General features: G+C 36.0%; 1 protein-coding gene and 1 long non-coding RNA gene across 11 annotated transcripts; one reads left to right on the forward strand and one right to left on the reverse strand.

Annotated features, from left to right (window-relative positions):
* The first annotated feature begins 2,387 nt into the window (after positions 1-2,387).
* Positions 2,388-5,803, forward strand: LOC126621568 (protein RGF1 INDUCIBLE TRANSCRIPTION FACTOR 1-like). The gene is made up of 4 exons (XM_050290094.1): positions 2,388-2,845; positions 4,142-4,216; positions 4,636-4,785; positions 5,158-5,803. The coding sequence occupies exons 1-4, from the start codon at positions 2,639-2,641 to the stop codon at positions 5,488-5,490; spliced, it is 765 nt and encodes a 254-aa protein (XP_050146051.1). The 5' UTR covers positions 2,388-2,638; the 3' UTR covers positions 5,491-5,803.
* Positions 5,804-6,802: 999 nt separating this feature from the next.
* LOC126623731 (uncharacterized) lies at positions 6,803-16,070 on the reverse strand. Of its 10 annotated transcripts, none has more exons than XR_007623851.1 (8): positions 15,667-16,069; positions 15,424-15,583; positions 15,250-15,318; positions 14,493-14,551; positions 9,085-13,500; positions 8,842-9,001; positions 7,911-8,736; positions 6,803-6,918 (listed from the first exon to the last, which is right to left on the reverse strand). It is a non-coding gene; the product is annotated as an uncharacterized LOC126623731 (long non-coding RNA). The 10 variants fall into 10 exon arrangements; XR_007623859.1 differs by having other exon boundaries at positions 15,420-15,583; XR_007623856.1 differs by having other exon boundaries at positions 14,493-15,318; positions 15,420-15,583; positions 15,667-16,070.
* Positions 16,071-18,188: the final 2,118 nt, after the last annotated feature.

Below are 18,188 nucleotides of genomic sequence, written 5' to 3' on the forward strand. Positions count from 1 at the left end.
GTATGTCAGTTTTTATCAGGCACTGTTTGTATTTAATTTTAAGTAAAAATAATAAAAATAATTTCTGACCGTACGATGTAAGATGAACGGATGATTCACGGATTCCTAGAATCCTTACAAAAAAGATCCGGCGAGTATCCAGATTCCCCTAGATAATCATGTTTAGTTGATAATTACAACAGGATGATTGAGAACTGATTTTTTTTGGGGGGTAAAATAGTATTGAATGGAATCAGTTGATGCATATTTTTTGGTGGGAGAGGAAAGGTTTTGTGTGGCAGAAAGAATGGACCCAGATATGAATAATGGAACTGATCAAAAGCTAATGGAACAAATTCCATAGTTCTAAAGTTAGAAAATTGTCTGACAGAAGCATAAAATAAAGAAAGAGAAATGCTAAGGAAATTTTGTAAAGTTAGATTTTTTATAGATTTTTTGTCATCTTACAGTTTAACGTCAATTTTTGTACCAACATTATAAACATTTTGCTAAAAGTATGAGATATCAGATAGTCCATAAAGAGTTCGAATTTTGAGAAAATGTCGTTAGCATTTCTCATAAAGAAAATGCAAATAGTAGATTCCAATCATATAGTCTCTTCACATTTGAAGTGAGAATTGGGTTTTGATTCACAGACAAAAAATACATTAGTTAGAACAAAAAGCGTTAAAGTCAAATTATCTAATTAAGACATATACTTATTTTCAAGAAGGGACTACTCTACAAGAGATGAGACAACACTTCCTATAAAGTTGTCCATAAATGTTTCTTTTTACTTATTATTTCCAGATAATTTTAACGAAAAATCATATTTTTATATTAAAAAAATTAATTATGGTACTATTTATTTTACCCTTTATTTTGTCTTTATCGTTAAAACTTAAAACTCAAAGTTTTCAAGTCATTTTCATTAATTTTCCTTTATTTCTATTGCATACATATATAACACATGCAAATGCAATTCTGGCAGGAAAACCGATTCAGGTTTTCACTCAAACTTTTGGTGTAATTTATTTAGTGTAATTTATTTGTATAATGTTAATGTTACTAAGAAAATTGTATACCATAAAAGTAGAGAACAATTTCGTTTTTATTTGTCTCGGATCATTTACAAATAGGATATTAACTTGTTTTCCATCGGATGCGGTTTCACAATTCTAATGCAAAATTGAGTTTAAAGTTGATCAATTTCTAGATACTATGCAATATACGATTTGATTATATTGTTGAAAATTAAGTTACTGAAGAAGCTTGACCTAACACTCTGACCTGAATGATAAAAATTAATCTTAATTTTCCGGGAATATTATAGCCAGAACTGAGTACGGCAAAAGGGTTCAAGGCAGAAAAATGCATAGTAAATTAAATAGGAAAATGGGAGGCGCTCAGATCACTGTGGAAAAAGGAATTGTGTTATAGTATTATTGCGCACTATTTGCAGTGCAGATAAAGTACACACACGGTGGGCTGCCTTTCCACCGTTGGACAACGATCATCTCCTGATCATCTTTATGGGAATTAGATGATCAATCAATCATGTTTATTCATCGTATATATTGCGGTCAATTTTCATTAGATGCTATTTATATTTAATTTAAAATAATTTATAACTACACGATGTACGATAAACAGACATCATTGATTGATCATCCGAATTCCCACTAATATGATCATGATGATCATATTCCCCCACCATTAACTCTACTCCGCATCCTAAAAGAGGCCATTTACATGACACAAGTTCTTTGTTATGTGACATTCTAATTTAATAATATATTATCATGCAAAGAAAAATTTATACATAACAATGCATTATTGGACAAGAAACACTACGTGATGATAAACTTGTTTTATGTAAATCCTTATCCCATCCTACACCACACCACATGCACTCTCACCTCACGGAGAGCAGCTTTCATAAAATAATTCACCGCTACTTTAATTTAATAATAATGTAATTTTTAGTAAAATAAAACTTATGTTAATTTGATAATGCAATTTTTTGTAAAATAAAACTTAAACATGATTTTTTTTTTGTCAAACAGTACATTTTGTTAGACTAAATGTTAGATTAGCTAACGATGGAGTTCGAATCTACACCTTTATGCAAGAATTCAACATGTTTTTTACCGCTAAAGTAAATAGCAATTCATGATATTTTATTATTAGATTAAATTTTGACGATGAACTTATTTTTATAAGTCATTCTTCTCACACCTCATCACCCAATCCATTAGACTCTCTCTCTCTCTCTCTCTCTCTCTCTCTCTCTCTCTCTCTCTTTCAAATAAAAACACATACACTCACTCTCTCTTGTCTAAAAACGACAATAATTCTGAACCTCCACCTGCTATAAAATAGCACTTAGTTAAGTTAGGGTTTTTGAAACCCAACTTGGTAAAAAAAAAAACCTAAACCAAAGGCGCACAAGATTAAGCCCTCGTTTAAAAGAGGCCTAATTGGCTAGCTAGCTATTGCAACAATAGTAGCTTAAACTTAAAGGCCTTCTCCTTCTGTTTCATACCATCTCCTTCCCCCTTCTTTAAAAACAAATTAACACATTTCGTTCATATTCTTTGGAGAGAAACAAAGCTAGAGAGAGAAAGAGGGGAGGGAGGGAGAGAGGGCGAGTTAAGGGATGGTGAGAGATGCGTATGGTGGCCATGGTGGTGGAAACACTATTAAGCCTGCATGGCTTGAGCGTTTAATGGCCGAGACATTCTTTGGCGGGTGCGAGGTCCACGACAGCCGCCGGAAGAATGAGAAGAACGTCTTCTGTCTGCACTGCTGCCTTAGTATTTGCCCCCACTGCCTCCCTTCTCACCGCCTCCACCCACTCCTGCAGGTACTCCGATACTACTTTTCTCACTCATCAAGTTATGTCACCAAATTTCACCGTTCATCTACCCTTTTGCATTTTTACAAGTTTTCCATTTGGCTTCTACTTCTAGCTAGCTAGCTAGTTGTAACTTTTTTCTTTATGAACTTGATCACTTGGTGTGTATTGGAAATTATTGTGGAATTCTACTGTAGAATTATCTGTCTGCTACTTCATAATTTCCTTTTTCTTTGCTATCCAGTGAATTCAGGTAGCGCAGTAGCTATACATATGTGCTTTGCCTGAATTGTTTTTACCTCTCTATATAAATTGGTTCTTCGAACAATTAACAAATTCTTTCAGAAAGAGAGAGCTCACTGATTGTGAATTTTACCCTTGATCTTTCTTTTAGGTCTTTCGATCATTTCATTTCTTAATCTCTTAATCTCTAAGAATTGAAAGTATTTTGTGATTGTTTTTTAAAACTTGTCTCAAAATCTCTGGCTGAAATGTTGTAATTTATACTTTTAGATTTTCTAATATATGCTCCGCGGTATCTTATATATCAGAGTTAACGAAGCAATTGTACATCTTCCCAAACTTTTGCTCAATTTTTTCAACAAAGGGAAACTTTTACTCTCTTGAGTGTGGCCAAACAAACAAATTAAAAAGGAAATTCATGATGAAGTTAATTGTTGTTGAATTTTTGAATCCGTCAAAATTGTCTTGTTCAATAGAACTACTCTTCTAGTTCCGGTCATCTTTCCATGCAATTGCAATTGAATGTATTTTTTTTTATATAAAAATATAAATATGGTATTCCAAAAAGGTTTCATGATGCCTTCGTTGATTCCCACTTTTTTTTCATTTGGTTTGTATCCTACAAATGGAAGATTTTGTTTCTATCCATTTCCATCCTACAAAGGTCCTCAGCTTTCGCCTTCAATAACAGCGAAACCTTTGACCATATAATAATTTTTTTCCAAATTTTCATTTTCTAGTGTTTATATTCCCAAAAGATCCCACTCCTTTTAATTCAATTCAATTCAGCTCTCAGTTCATTTATTTTTCCTTCATGATTGGTTGCCTAGCTACTCATTTCACCTAAATTTCCAACTGGTTAATTTATTATTGCCTGATGGGTAAATAATTGGCTCTCGAACTTTTTGAAGTTGAAAATTGTACTTGGACTACGCAAATTTACTGAATTACTTTCAGTCACATGTTGCAGAAAATTTACCTCAGCGTTGTTAACTGTATGGTAAATCACAATTTGTGGCTGTAAACAAGTCCAATTAACATTGTTTTGGCTTCATGTGACAGATTAGACGATATGTATACCATGATGTGGTTCGATTGGGTGATCTTGAAAAGCTGATTGACTGTTCCTATATCCAGGTATGACTACAAAATAAAACCAAGAATTTGGTACTAGAACGGTATAGTAATATTCATCTGCACTATTAAGTAGAAGGTTTTAAAGTTTAGTTCACTTGCATGATAAGTTCAATACTTAATAATTATGGTAGCCTCATTTTGTGGTTTAACTCAAATCTCCCGTCTTGAGTTTGGTTTGCAAAAAAGAGTTCATGGTAAGTAATTTTTCATGTATTTTCCTAGGAGATTGAGAAATACATTTTTCCCATTATAATGTTGGGTAAAGTTGATTTTTCACGTCCCAAATGCAGTGAATATCGTTACATCAAACCAAAAAAAAAAAATGAGTAAAAAGAAAAAACGAAAACGTGAAAGAGTAAAAAAGAAAATTACTTTTTATTTTTTCAATTGTGTTAACAAGTTTGTTCCTTATTTGGCAGCCCTATACAATTAACGGTGCCAAAGTGATATTCTTGAATCAGAGGCCGCATACACAGTCCAGGACTTGCAAGCAGGGCTCTGCCAATATCTGCCTCACTTGTGACAGGATTCTCCAAGAGCCATTCCACTTTTGTTCTCTCTCGTGCAAGGTCCATTCATCACCATCTTCATGTCCCTCACTTTCCAATTGCCTATTTGAGGGCTTTTGCATATTTTCTGACACACACTGGTTCTAAGCCATCGCCAATGTTCTTACTTAATTTGCTATATATGTTGGAAGCATCTCTGCTGCTTTATGCATGGCTTCAAGATAAAAATCCCATTTGCACATACAATTTTATTCAGTTTACTGCTTTTTTTTTTTTTTTTGACTCCACCTCAACTATGGTCTTGATATTTTGTTTTCTTTGATCCAATAGTATTTTAGAGGCATCGAGGGTTTTTCTCAATTTTGGGTTTAGGCAGATACTATCTCTCTCTTAATCTAGGGGTATATCTTGTAACAAATATATATGTTACAGGTTGACCATCTGGTGTACCAAGGGCAAGATTTATCTGGTGTACTCTACCGATTTGATGCGTCCGACTTCACGATCTCTCAGTTCGAAGGATTACGCATGGACGGCTCAGAGATGACTGAGGATGATGGCCACATAATGCCTAGCTCCACCATAGAAGACCCTCTGCAATACAGAGCTTCGTCATGCTCCAGCGAAGCCACCAGCGACTCAATAATGTCGCGAGAACCGGGGGTTATCAAGAAGAAGAAGAAAAGCAGCGGATTCCTCCCGGGGATTGTCCTCTCCCTTAGCAGCAGGAGAAAGGGTGCTCCTCAGAGAGCTCCTCTTTCTTAGAATGAGACTTTGGGAAATAAATAAATCGTAGGGTTAATTAAAATTATTGGCATCATATGAATGTTAGGTACTACTACTAAGGTTGGTCGGGCCATGCACGGTTAATATTTAGATCAATTTGTGTCCCGTATTTGCATGGGGCATTTCCATTACTGACTTTAGGTGGCTGCAGAGAGACTGAACCATTGAAGGATTGAGCCTCTCATGCATCATCTCCACCAATTTTGTATCTAAGAAAGGTAATGGCGGTTTGCGAGTGTATACTATATATTTGTTATTACGCTACTATAACTATCGTATTGTGTGTGTTTTTTTAGGGAATTTTAATGAAAAACTTCTGGTACTATTTACTCTAACGAAAAATCATATTTTTACATTAAAAAATCAATCTTGGTACTATTTATTTAACTCTTTATTTTGTCTTATCGTTAAAACTCAAAGTTTTTAACTTCTTTTTATTAGTTTTTTTTTAATATTTAAATTAGGCATATAGTTGGTTTTTTTTTTGGTCCAAGTAATTTTGAATTCTGATAAGATTATTTCCAATCCTTGTATTAAAACCTAAAGTTTTTAACCCAATAAATTTATTTAAATTTTAGCTCAAAAAATTTAAGTTTTAACCAAAAATAGTTTTTCTGCTCCATTATGCTAGGTTAAATTTTTTATCCGAAATTATTAAAGAATAAATTTAGGTTATATTTTTATATAAAATAAATTTTTTTTTAAATAAAATTATATAGACTATTTTAATTTATTTTATAAACCTTTTAATCTAAAAATATTTAGATTCGAATAAATATTGAAAAATCATTAAACCGACCTCATGAAACTTATGAAACACCATGAAAGAATATGAAACACAATTAAATAGTTTTTTAATTGCTTTAACCGTTCTAGTTAATTTTTTTACTGTTAGATTTATCATATTCGATCTCAGCCATTGGAATTTAATGTATGTAAAACCAAAATTTTAGGTTTTAACTCAACTTATTTTAGCCTCAACCATTGGAGAATGACTGAGTTAGTTTAAAAATATAAATTTTGATGGTCCAACCTTTTAACCCTAGCCTAACTTCTGGGTTAAATTTGCCCAAATTTTAGGTTTTAACTCAAAACTTATTTTGGACCCCGCCATTGGAGTAAGATTGGGTTAATTTAAAAGGAAACTAACGAAAATGGCTTAAAAACTTTGAGTTTTAATAATAAAGACAAAATAAAGGGTAAAGTGAATAGTACCAGTGACACACCCCGTCCCGAAGGAGGGCATGTTGGCCGTCACGTGAGAGTGACGTAACCATTTGCACAGTACGGAAGCTTTAATTATACAATTTATAAGTTGATACACCCGAAGGTGAGTCCTAATTTTGTCCAATCTGTCAGAACACCGTCGAATTCCTCGTAGTCACCACACCTTTGTGATTCCTGAACCTGGAGGGGCGCAAAACCAAAATTGAGTGGGTCAGTAAAACAATTCTTTTCCAAATCCAAACATTTCTCAAAACGTTGTAACCCCTCTCCGTAAAACCTGTATACTTTCCCAGAAATGTAAAATATAAATATACATATATATTCTCAAAACTTCATTTTTACTATCTCAACATTATCTCTTTATCAATCATGCCATGCCATGTCATCTCAACATTTCTCATATTAATTATGCCATGCCACATCATCTCAACAGTAATAAGGTATGAATGCATCAACATAATCATATCAGGTGCAAGAAAGTAATCAACCGTAGGCCCTCTAATAGCCCTATACGGTTGAACCTAGAGCTCAAAATCTATCATTATCACTCTACCGGAGTCACCTCTGTGACCCGTCCGGCCTTCTGCACACAAGTTACGCTCTAGTGCTTCTCATAAATCATCTGTGCACATAATCTAAGGTCACCCACCAGTCGGAATCTCACTAACACTCTCGCGACTGGTCTGTCGTACCCACTCCGCGTGGACTGTACGACTAGCATCTACTTGGATCCAAGGCGAGCGTGCGATGCGGTGAATACTATAAGCACTAAACCATGGTGCAGGATTTGAGCTCAATATATATCATCATCATCATAACAGTAATTAAATACTCATCTGTGCGTCCACCGCACCATTTCATACATATGCATCATAAATCAATTCTTACCTGTGCGTCCACCGCACCAATTCATACATATGCATCATAAATCAATTCTTACATGTGCGTCCACCGCACCAATTCATACATATGCATCATATATTAATTCATGCATGGCATTTCAACTCACATTTCTATATACTTTTCATATCAATTCTATGCATGGTATTTCACTTCCCGTTTTTCCACATAACTCATATGCATTTCATTTTAAACATAATTTCATGCATTTTCAATTTCTGGGAAAACGTTAAGTATATATATATATACGGAAAACAAAACTGCCCACTCACCTGGAGTTCATCCAACAACTCCCTAGCACCACACATCAAGGCGTCACGACGATCGCCGCCTAGAATAGTAATCAAATCCAACCTCAGAATTCATATCGATAGAATATTTAACTTATATAAAATACGTCACTACGTAGTTCGATCCGGAAGATCTGCCACTCAGATTTTAAATCCATAACTTCCAGAGGTCCACAATATATCTCTAGGACAACATCCTAAAATTTCATTACCATCCAACGGTCGGATCTCCGTCAATTTCCAAAACTAAGTGACGGTTAACATTTTATATTATGGACTTACAATTCCAATTCCGGAAGATCCGTAACTCGGATTCCCAATCCGTAAGTTCCAATAATCCTCAAATATTACGTACTATAACGTATCAAAGTTTGGTGATGATCCAACGGTCGGATCATCAATTCACATTTTCACCTAAATGTGAAAACTATAAAACGTTATTTGAACACCTAACCAACAATCTTCAATAACTTTCTCAAACGGTGTTCAATTTAGGTATATGAATATACCACAGTGATCTACTCGACGTCACGGACGTCGACATATTTTTAAAATAATTTTATTTTTATTTTTTATTTTTACTGTAGCACCTTCTTCTTCCTTGGGTCGCCGGACTGGTTTTTCCGGCGGCCGTTTTCTGAACAGTTTTTCAAATTGCCATAACTTTGTCATTTCTCAACGAAATCAAGTGATTCAAAAACGAAAGTTGTAGCCCTTGAAGAGACAAAGAGAATGGTACCTTGCACAACACCTAGTTCGCCGTGGTTTGGCCGGAAACTGCCTCGAAAGCCTCGGAGGTCGCCGGAAACTGGGTATTTTTCAAATGAGTATAACTTCTTCAATACTCAACGAAATTGAGTGAAACAAAAAGGAAAGTTGTAGTACTTGACGAGACGAAGAGATTGATACCTACCTCGACTCCTAACTCGCCGGAGATTCGCCGGAAAACGCCTCGAAAGCTCCGGCCAAATTTTGAACTTGTCGATCTCCGTGTTCTTACGTCCAAAAACTTCCAACGAAGCACTCCGAGCTTCCTTGGGACCTCACTAAGCTCACTATGAGCTTGGATTGTCCTAAAAATCAACCAATTCAAAGCTCATGAACAGTACACTTTCATGGGGAGTTTAGAATCTAGGTTTTCCGAAGTAAAACTTACCTGAAATGGATACCAACGTGATCGTGAAGTCCTCAGGATTCCAATGGTGGTCTCAAACTTGACGTTGGTATAGATTTAGGGTGGTTTTGGTGGTGGTCCGTGTGAGTTCGAAGGAGAGAGACAGAGAGAGTGAGAAATCGTGAAGGAGGAGAGAGAAAGACAGTGAACGGGAAATGAGGAGGGTTTTGAGGGATGTGGGGATCCCACGTGGTCCTTATTCCAATCTCCAAACACCAAACTTTAACATTTTAACCTAAAAATCTAAGTTCCATCCTTATTAAATTCCATTTTATTTTCAAACTTAGGAACCTAGATAATTAGCAACCTGAGCTTCACAAATTTAGTATTTCTTAAGGGCAATTTCGTTCATTCACAGCCACGAATATAATAATTTGGAACGGGCTGTGACAATCTTCCCTCCTTATAGAATTTCGTCCCCGAAATTCCAGCAACCAACCAATTCATCAACACTTATACCAACCTCGGTAAGTTTCTTTCATCCGATTCTTTTTCTCCCACGTAATTTTCTTCCACTGAATGATTCCTTCACAAAACTTTTACCATTTACTCTATCTTAACTCTCAGGACCTTCTTTTTCCAATCCAAATTCTACTTTTCTAAGGTGAACACTTCTAAAATATAAAACCATTTACCTTATATACTCGATTAGTGGCATATCCATCTGTTGATGTCTTTTGCCATTCCTGGTTACTTCAGGTTAACTTAATCACCTGAATACTTTGAGGAAACTCATCCATAGTCTCAGGGTCTACTAAAACTCTTTCTTGATCGAATCCTTCTCTACCCAGAAACATTCCATTCACAAGTCATCAAAAACCGACTCACATGACACATTTCATGATCCTTATGGCGTTACTTCGGAAACTGCACAACCAACATACTTAAGAAACTCAGCAGTTCCTTAAACCAATTCTCTTTTCCATAAAACAAATAAGTAATGTTGCACTGTCTGGGAAAGGTTGTTACTCAACACTGGAGTAAATGTACTAACTTGTTACTTAACAAGTATAACTTCTTCTCGATCTTCCATTCTTAACTTTACTTTAGTTGATTTCCAATCCACAAGAAGATAATCTTGGCAAGCGTACTAGATATTAATTCTTACTGCAGTCTTCTTATCAAGTGCTTCAGCTAGAACAAACTTTACGATCACCCTGATCGTACAATCATGTTCATTAAGCAATACAATTCACTTTCGCTGCCTCATATCAAAATCCTTCCAAGTAATGGATATTGAAGACTCTTTTGATTTGTAAAATCTTGCATTCTCACTAAAATATAATGTCTCCATAACTTCACAGCAAGGATGGTAATCGTGACTTCCAAATCACTAGTAGGGTAATTCATCTCATGAGATTCCATTTGTCGTGAAACGTATGCAATCACCCTAACATTTGCATTAGTACATATCCAAGAACATTTAATGTAACATCACCATATACCGATAATTATCGCTATCTTCTGGGAATATTAAAATACGTGCATGAGTGAGGAAATACTTCAGTTGTTGAATCCTTTGCTTACAATTCCTTCCCACTCATACATAACCTCTTTTCTCATCAGTCTCGTTAATGACAACGCAATGACTAAAAATTCTTTCACAACCATCCAAAATAGCCTGGTAAGCTAAGAAATTCCAAATCTCAATTACGACTCGTGGTTGTTCCAAATTCTCAATTTCTGCTATCCTTTAAGGATTCACTTGAATACCTTAAGCAGACATAACAAATTTTAGAATGCCACTTGATCCATTTAACTTTAGCTTTTGCTAAACTTAGCATACAACTAACGTTCTCTCAATCTTTGCTTCATTGACTTAATACGTTTACATGCTCTGCTCTAGGCTTAGAGTATACCAGAATATCTTCAATGAAAATGATATCTATTTATCAAGGCATTATTGGAATACTTCATCCAATAACTCATAAAACAGCATGAGTATCCATATAGCATCACCAAACTTCATAAAAACTATAACAAGTCCAGAAAACCATCTTATGATCAACGTCACTTATAATATTCAATTGGTAGTAACCAGATCTCAATTCAATCTTTGAATCTTCGCAATTACTTTTGAGCTGGTTAAATAAACATCAGTACATCACCATGGATAACGGTTCTCAATCGTTACCCGACTCCATTATCTATAATCAAGGAATAGTCTTTAAAGTCCATTTTCTTTCTCACCAACAAACTGGTGCTCCTCAACAGTGTTGTACTAGGTTGAATAAAACTTTTATCAACCAATTCTCTCAACTGAATTTCCAATTCCCTTAACTCATCATGAACCAATCTTTAACATAAATTTATACCTGGCAACAAATCAATAATGAACCTCATATCTCTGCCTGAAGACAATCCAGGTATACTTTCAGAGAAGACATCAAGAAAAGTCTAACCCTTTCGACATTATTCACACTACTCCAAACAACATCATTTAGCACCACATGAGCTAAGTATTTTTGACAGCCTTTCAAAACAATCTCTTTGCTTTCACAGCATAAATAATGGCTGAACTCACTTCACTTTGCATACTTACAAAAGTAATCTCTGGTCATCCAGATCGATGGAAAGTGACTGGTTTCCCGTAACAATCCATTTAGTCACAATTATAACCAACCACTCTAATGGAAATAATTTAACCGACACAATACATACTTTATTAATACTGAACATTCTAAATAAGTACAACACTAACATAAAATAACCTACCGGTTTGCTTGCTTAACGAATCCACGAATGAGTTATTAATATTACGGTCTGCAGCCCGCAATACTGATAAATCATCGTTGTCTCGATAAGTAGGCAACCACTCACAAAGATATAACATTACTATTTTGTCACTCAATGCAAAATACATACACTCGTCTCAACTACATTTATTTACCACTCTCTAGGTAATATCATACATAATAAGAAATATATCAGCCGAAGTCAACTAGAATGACCAATACGGTTGATTCAACTCTTATCTCAATAATACGTCGGCCGGATCCACTCCGCGTGGTCGGCACGGCCGAGCCTATAACTCACCAATTTCTCATGTGTCAGTCAAATCCATTTCTCATGGTCCGTACGGCTGAACATATAACTCATCAAATATCTCTGTACTCACGGTCAATCCGACCAAACTACTAAATCCATAACTCTGCTGAATCGACACTATGATTTCATGGAAAATTGTTGAGTACAACTGATTCTAGGGACGATTCACAACTCTGTGTCCCTTCTGTTCACATAAACACATTCATTAATTTCACATTTCCCAAAGTGTTAATTTTGTACATGCTGCACAAAGTACATTTCCTTTACTCGAGACACCTTGTCTCAAATATCGGGGATTACCAGTATATCCATCACTTTTATTCTGACCAGCGACATTAAAACCTCAGCTGGAAAAATTAACTCTAGCTTCACTTCTTTCGAAGCTCTGAATCTTTCTATATCCTTGATATGACGAATCATTAACTTTATCGTCTTCTTTTAATTCCCATTCTTTTCTTATTCTTCTTTATTCTCGTTGCTCATGTTCTCAGAGTCCTCAAGGCTCAACAACATCTTGTATACTCCTGGTAAGAAGTACAATGGATAGTGGTCACCCAAAATACCACTTCCCTTTTTGCCACCCAGCTTAAAACAACATAACACCTCCACCAAATTAACAACAATATCTGGATGGAACGAGGCAAGTCTGAAAACTTTCTATAATATCCCTCGATCATCACCTTCCTTGTCTCATATTTGTAAACTCTTGTTTACTACCATCAATAAATGCCGGAGGGATAAACTTTTCCTTAAAAAAATTTAAATCGGCTGATTCCTCTGGTGACAACAATTAACATTCCTGTTTCCACCAGGATGCAAATTCATACCCAAAACCAGGTAGTCGTCTCGACCCACCTGTCAGAAGGAAATTTCCTTTGACTTGCATAATCTGAAACATCTTTTCCAATTGGTTAAACCGTCACTCCGCTCCCTCAGGTTCATCATTTCATAAGGTGATTCAAATTCAACTCATAACCCGTCTTAAAATGTCCATTTTGATAATATACTGAATCACCATAATAATAGTTTCCCCCAAACCGCTAAATCAGGGAGACTAAATTCCTCTAACTACGTGGTTTGCTACGAGGCGGTGTAGTTCTGACAGAATTCACTATAAACTTCTCAAGATGTCCAAGATTGCAACCATGCTCTGATACCAACTGACACACCCCGTCCCGAAGGAGGGCATGTTGGCCGTCACGTGAGAGTGACGTAACCATTTGCACAGTACGGAAGCTTTAATTATACAATTTATAAGTTGATACACCCGAAGGTGAGTCCTAATTTTGTCCAATCTGTCAGAACACCGTCGAATTCCTCGTAGTCACCACACCTTTGTGATTCCTGAACCTGGAGGGGCGCAAAACCAAAATTGAGTGGGTCAGTAAAACAATTCTTTTCCAAATCCAAACATTTCTCAAAACGTTGTAACCCCTCTCCGTAAAACCTGTATACTTTCCCAGAAATGTAAAATATAAATATACATATATATTCTCAAAACTTCATTTTTACTATCTCAACATTATCTCTTTATCAATCATGCCATGCCATGTCATCTCAACATTTCTCATATTAATTATGCCATGCCACATCATCTCAACAGTAATAAGGTATGAATGCATCAACATAATCATATCAGGTGCAAGAAAGTAATCAACCGTAGGCCCTCTAATAGCCCTATACGGTTGAACCTAGAGCTCAAAATCTATCATTATCACTCTACCGGAGTCACCTCTGTGACCCGTCCGGCCTTCTGCACACAAGTTACGCTCTAGTGCTTCTCATAAATCATCTGTGCACATAATCTAAGGTCACCCACCAGTCGGAATCTCACTAACACTCTCGCGACTGGTCTGTCGTACCCACTCCGCGTGGACTGTACGACTAGCATCTACTTGGATCCAAGGCGAGCGTGCGATGCGGTGAATACTATAAGCACTAAACCATGGTGCAGGATTTGAGCTCAATATATATCATCATCATCATAACAGTAATTAAATACTCATCTGTGCGTCCACCGCACCATTTCATACATATGCATCATAAATCAATTCTTACCTGTGCGTCCACCGCACCAATTCATACATATGCATCATAAATCAATTCTTACATGTGCGTCCACCGCACCAATTCATACATATGCATCATATATTAATTCATGCATGGCATTTCAACTCACATTTCTATATACTTTTCATATCAATTCTATGCATGGTATTTCACTTCCCGTTTTTCCACATAACTCATATGCATTTCATTTTAAACATAATTTCATGCATTTTCAATTTCTGGGAAAACGTTAAGTATATATATATATACGGAAAACAAAACTGCCCACTCACCTGGAGTTCATCCAACAACTCCCTAGCACCACACATCAAGGCGTCACGACGATCGCCGCCTAGAATAGTAATCAAATCCAACCTCAGAATTCATATCGATAGAATATTTAACTTATATAAAATACGTCACTACGTAGTTCGATCCGGAAGATCTGCCACTCAGATTTTAAATCCATAACTTCCAGAGGTCCACAATATATCTCTAGGACAACATCCTAAAATTTCATTACCATCCAACGGTCGGATCTCCGTCAATTTCCAAAACTAAGTGACGGTTAACATTTTATATTATGGACTTACAATTCCAATTCCGGAAGATCCGTAACTCGGATTCCCAATCCGTAAGTTCCAATAATCCTCAAATATTACGTACTATAACGTATCAAAGTTTGGTGATGATCCAACGGTCGGATCATCAATTCACATTTTCACCTAAATGTGAAAACTATAAAACGTTATTTGAACACCTAACCAACAATCTTCAATAACTTTCTCAAACGGTGTTCAATTTAGGTATATGAATATACCACAGTGATCTACTCGACGTCACGGACGTCGACATATTTTTAAAATAATTTTATTTTTATTTTTTATTTTTACTGTAGCACCTTCTTCTTCCTTGGGTCGCCGGACTGGTTTTTCCGGCGGCCGTTTTCTGAACAGTTTTTCAAATTGCCATAACTTTGTCATTTCTCAACGAAATCAAGTGATTCAAAAACGAAAGTTGTAGCCCTTGAAGAGACAAAGAGAATGGTACCTTGCACAACACCTAGTTCGCCGTGGTTTGGCCGGAAACTGCCTCGAAAGCCTCGGAGGTCGCCGGAAACTGGGTATTTTTCAAATGAGTATAACTTCTTCAATACTCAACGAAATTGAGTGAAACAAAAAGGAAAGTTGTAGTACTTGACGAGACGAAGAGATTGATACCTACCTCGACTCCTAACTCGCCGGAGATTCGCCGGAAAACGCCTCGAAAGCTCCGGCCAAATTTTGAACTTGTCGATCTCCGTGTTCTTACGTCCAAAAACTTCCAACGAAGCACTCCGAGCTTCCTTGGGACCTCACTAAGCTCACTATGAGCTTGGATTGTCCTAAAAATCAACCAATTCAAAGCTCATGAACAGTACACTTTCATGGGGAGTTTAGAATCTAGGTTTTCCGAAGTAAAACTTACCTGAAATGGATACCAACGTGATCGTGAAGTCCTCAGGATTCCAATGGTGGTCTCAAACTTGACGTTGGTATAGATTTAGGGTGGTTTTGGTGGTGGTCCGTGTGAGTTCGAAGGAGAGAGACAGAGAGAGTGAGAAATCGTGAAGGAGGAGAGAGAAAGACAGTGAACGGGAAATGAGGAGGGTTTTGAGGGATGTGGGGATCCCACGTGGTCCTTATTCCAATCTCCAAACACCAAACTTTAACATTTTAACCTAAAAATCTAAGTTCCATCCTTATTAAATTCCATTTTATTTTCAAACTTAGGAACCTAGATAATTAGCAACCTGAGCTTCACAAATTTAGTATTTCTTAAGGGCAATTTCGTTCATTCACAGCCACGAATATAATAATTTGGAACGGGCTGTGACAACCAGGATTGACTTTTTAGTGTAAAAATATGGTTTTTCGTTAAAGTGAACAGTACCGGGTGCTTTTTGTTAAAGTTCCATAGTTTAAAACCTAAGTTTTAGTTTTTAATTCAAGGATTGGAGATGGTCTAACTGTACTGAATTTCACATTGTTAAAAAAAAGGCCAAAGAAGAAAATGTGATTGTAATATTAATTTTTTGCAATAAATTAGCTTCTTTTTGTACAAGCAATATTATGTGGAGAAAATTGAGCTTAAAACCTCTAAAATGTAGGCCTGTTTGACTGCAGAATTATAGAGAGACACTGAAGAATTATAGAGAGATAAAGAAAGAGGGTGCGCGGCAAGCATAGAGAGAATTAGATGAATTTTGAGGTGAGAAAGTGTCTTTATTTATATAGTAGTAGGGAATGTAAATTCCATACTTCAGTAGGATTGCAACTCTAATAGCATAATAACTAAAGATAAAATATGGTAGAATCCCATAACGATATCTTAAGATTTACACAATTATATTCTTAAACTATTAGGACTGCAACATGAAATTACTAATAAATTCTCTAAATTATTTGAGCTACACGGCCTCATCACATTTTTTTTACTAATATAAGAAATATTGAGATTTCTAATATGGTCAAAAATATATTGTACACCTGCAATTGTTTTTGGTAGATTCCTAGAGAAGTTTATTATATCCAATGGAATGGACGGGGGTGGGTTTTCCAGTCTTGAGAAATGATGTAAAGTTGCAAACTATCGACATGTGATGATATTTGTGATTATGGTCAAATCGGGGTCCTTGTTGATTTAAAAAACCAACCCACAAAGTGAAGTACTTATAGGTTGGGATATGTTTTTATGTGTATTCAAAACACGAATTAGTACATTATATGTTATAATATAAATGAATAAAAGAAACATATTTTAGTTTACTTATATAATGAATGATAGTAGGGTACCGGCTTCTGAAAAATCTCTCTTTCGTTGGGAAGCAGGAAAATTCACGGGAAGAGGTAGGATCCAAATTGGGTAAGTTTCTCATGTTCAAGAATTGTTATACGCCAATAGCTCTTTTCGGTTTTGGCAATGTGGTTTGACGCGACAAAGATACTATATCATTACGACTTGTGACACTTCATCTACGTCTCCTGTGAGTCTCTGTGGTATCTTAGCATAGGCCGGATGCAGAGGCACATAATAGCTCATTTCTCCATCGGACGGGGTTCCACAGGCTCCCACGACGCTAATCCTGCAAAGTCCTCCTTTTCATATTCTTTTTGGATACAACATCCATTTATTGATGAATTTTGGGATTCATGCGCCTGAACAACTCGGAGTCATTAAAGCACATCAACTTTACATGCATTAGTAGCTCATAGTCATTTATGTGAGTGCGTTTCAATATATTCAAGTTAGGGTCCGAATCTTTGAGTTTACAACTTAGTTCATGTTTTTTCTTTTATTAATAGACTACTCAATGCAAACTTGTAAGCTCAAACTTCTTCCCTAAGTAAAACTAACGTCAACTAATTGTGATATATATCATATGTGCATTATTCTCATCTCTTTTCGTACCTCTACCATTTCTCTGAGAGCATCTCCAATGATGCTCTAAATTTTGTCCCTACCGTTGTATGTCCTTATGTATAGGGTGTAGAAGGTTTCCAATGAGGTTGAGTTGAAGTCCCTCTAGTAGAAGGACTCGCAGGAGATCTTAAAAAAATCCACAAATGTGAAAATCATATAGGGACTCAAATAGTAGACTCAAATGTTGATTTTGAGTGGAAAACAAACCCCACCCACATGAATGATTCACATTCCGGTGTAGGTTACTCGTTAACAATTGTTGATGCAGCGTCAAGCAAGAGTCTCACACCGCACTTGTAAACTTTTTATTTTACCGTTGGGAAACCAATAGTCCAGATAGTCACTGTTTTTATCAACAGTCATCGTACTCCAATGAAATTGACAATAATTTTTTAATCTTTTAATCACTATAGTATGAATTCTACTGTAAGAACCTTCCATGAAAGACAATATTCCTCCAGAAATTTGATATTTTCTTGAAGCCCCTAAAAAAGTCTTCGAGAGTGGTGGTGGAGATACTCTAAGGA

The sequence above is a fragment of the Malus sylvestris genome, chromosome 5 (assembly GCF_916048215.2).
Source record: "Malus sylvestris chromosome 5, drMalSylv7.2, whole genome shotgun sequence".
In the NCBI taxonomy this organism is placed as follows: Eukaryota; Viridiplantae; Streptophyta; class Magnoliopsida; order Rosales; family Rosaceae; genus Malus; species Malus sylvestris.

What these genes read in the sequence shown, in the direction of transcription:
- LOC126621568 (XM_050290094.1), top strand. Translation starts at nt 2,639, where the DNA reads ATGGTGAGAGATGCGTATGGTGGCCATGGTGGTGGAAACACTATTAAG. An exon ending in GCCTCCACCCACTCCTGCAG is followed by an intron (nt 2,846 to 4,141) that starts GTACTCCGATAC and finishes TTCATGTGACAG; the next exon opens with ATTAGACGATATGTATACCA. An exon ending in TTGACTGTTCCTATATCCAG is followed by an intron (nt 4,217 to 4,635) that starts GTATGACTACAA and finishes CTTATTTGGCAG; the next exon opens with CCCTATACAATTAACGGTGC.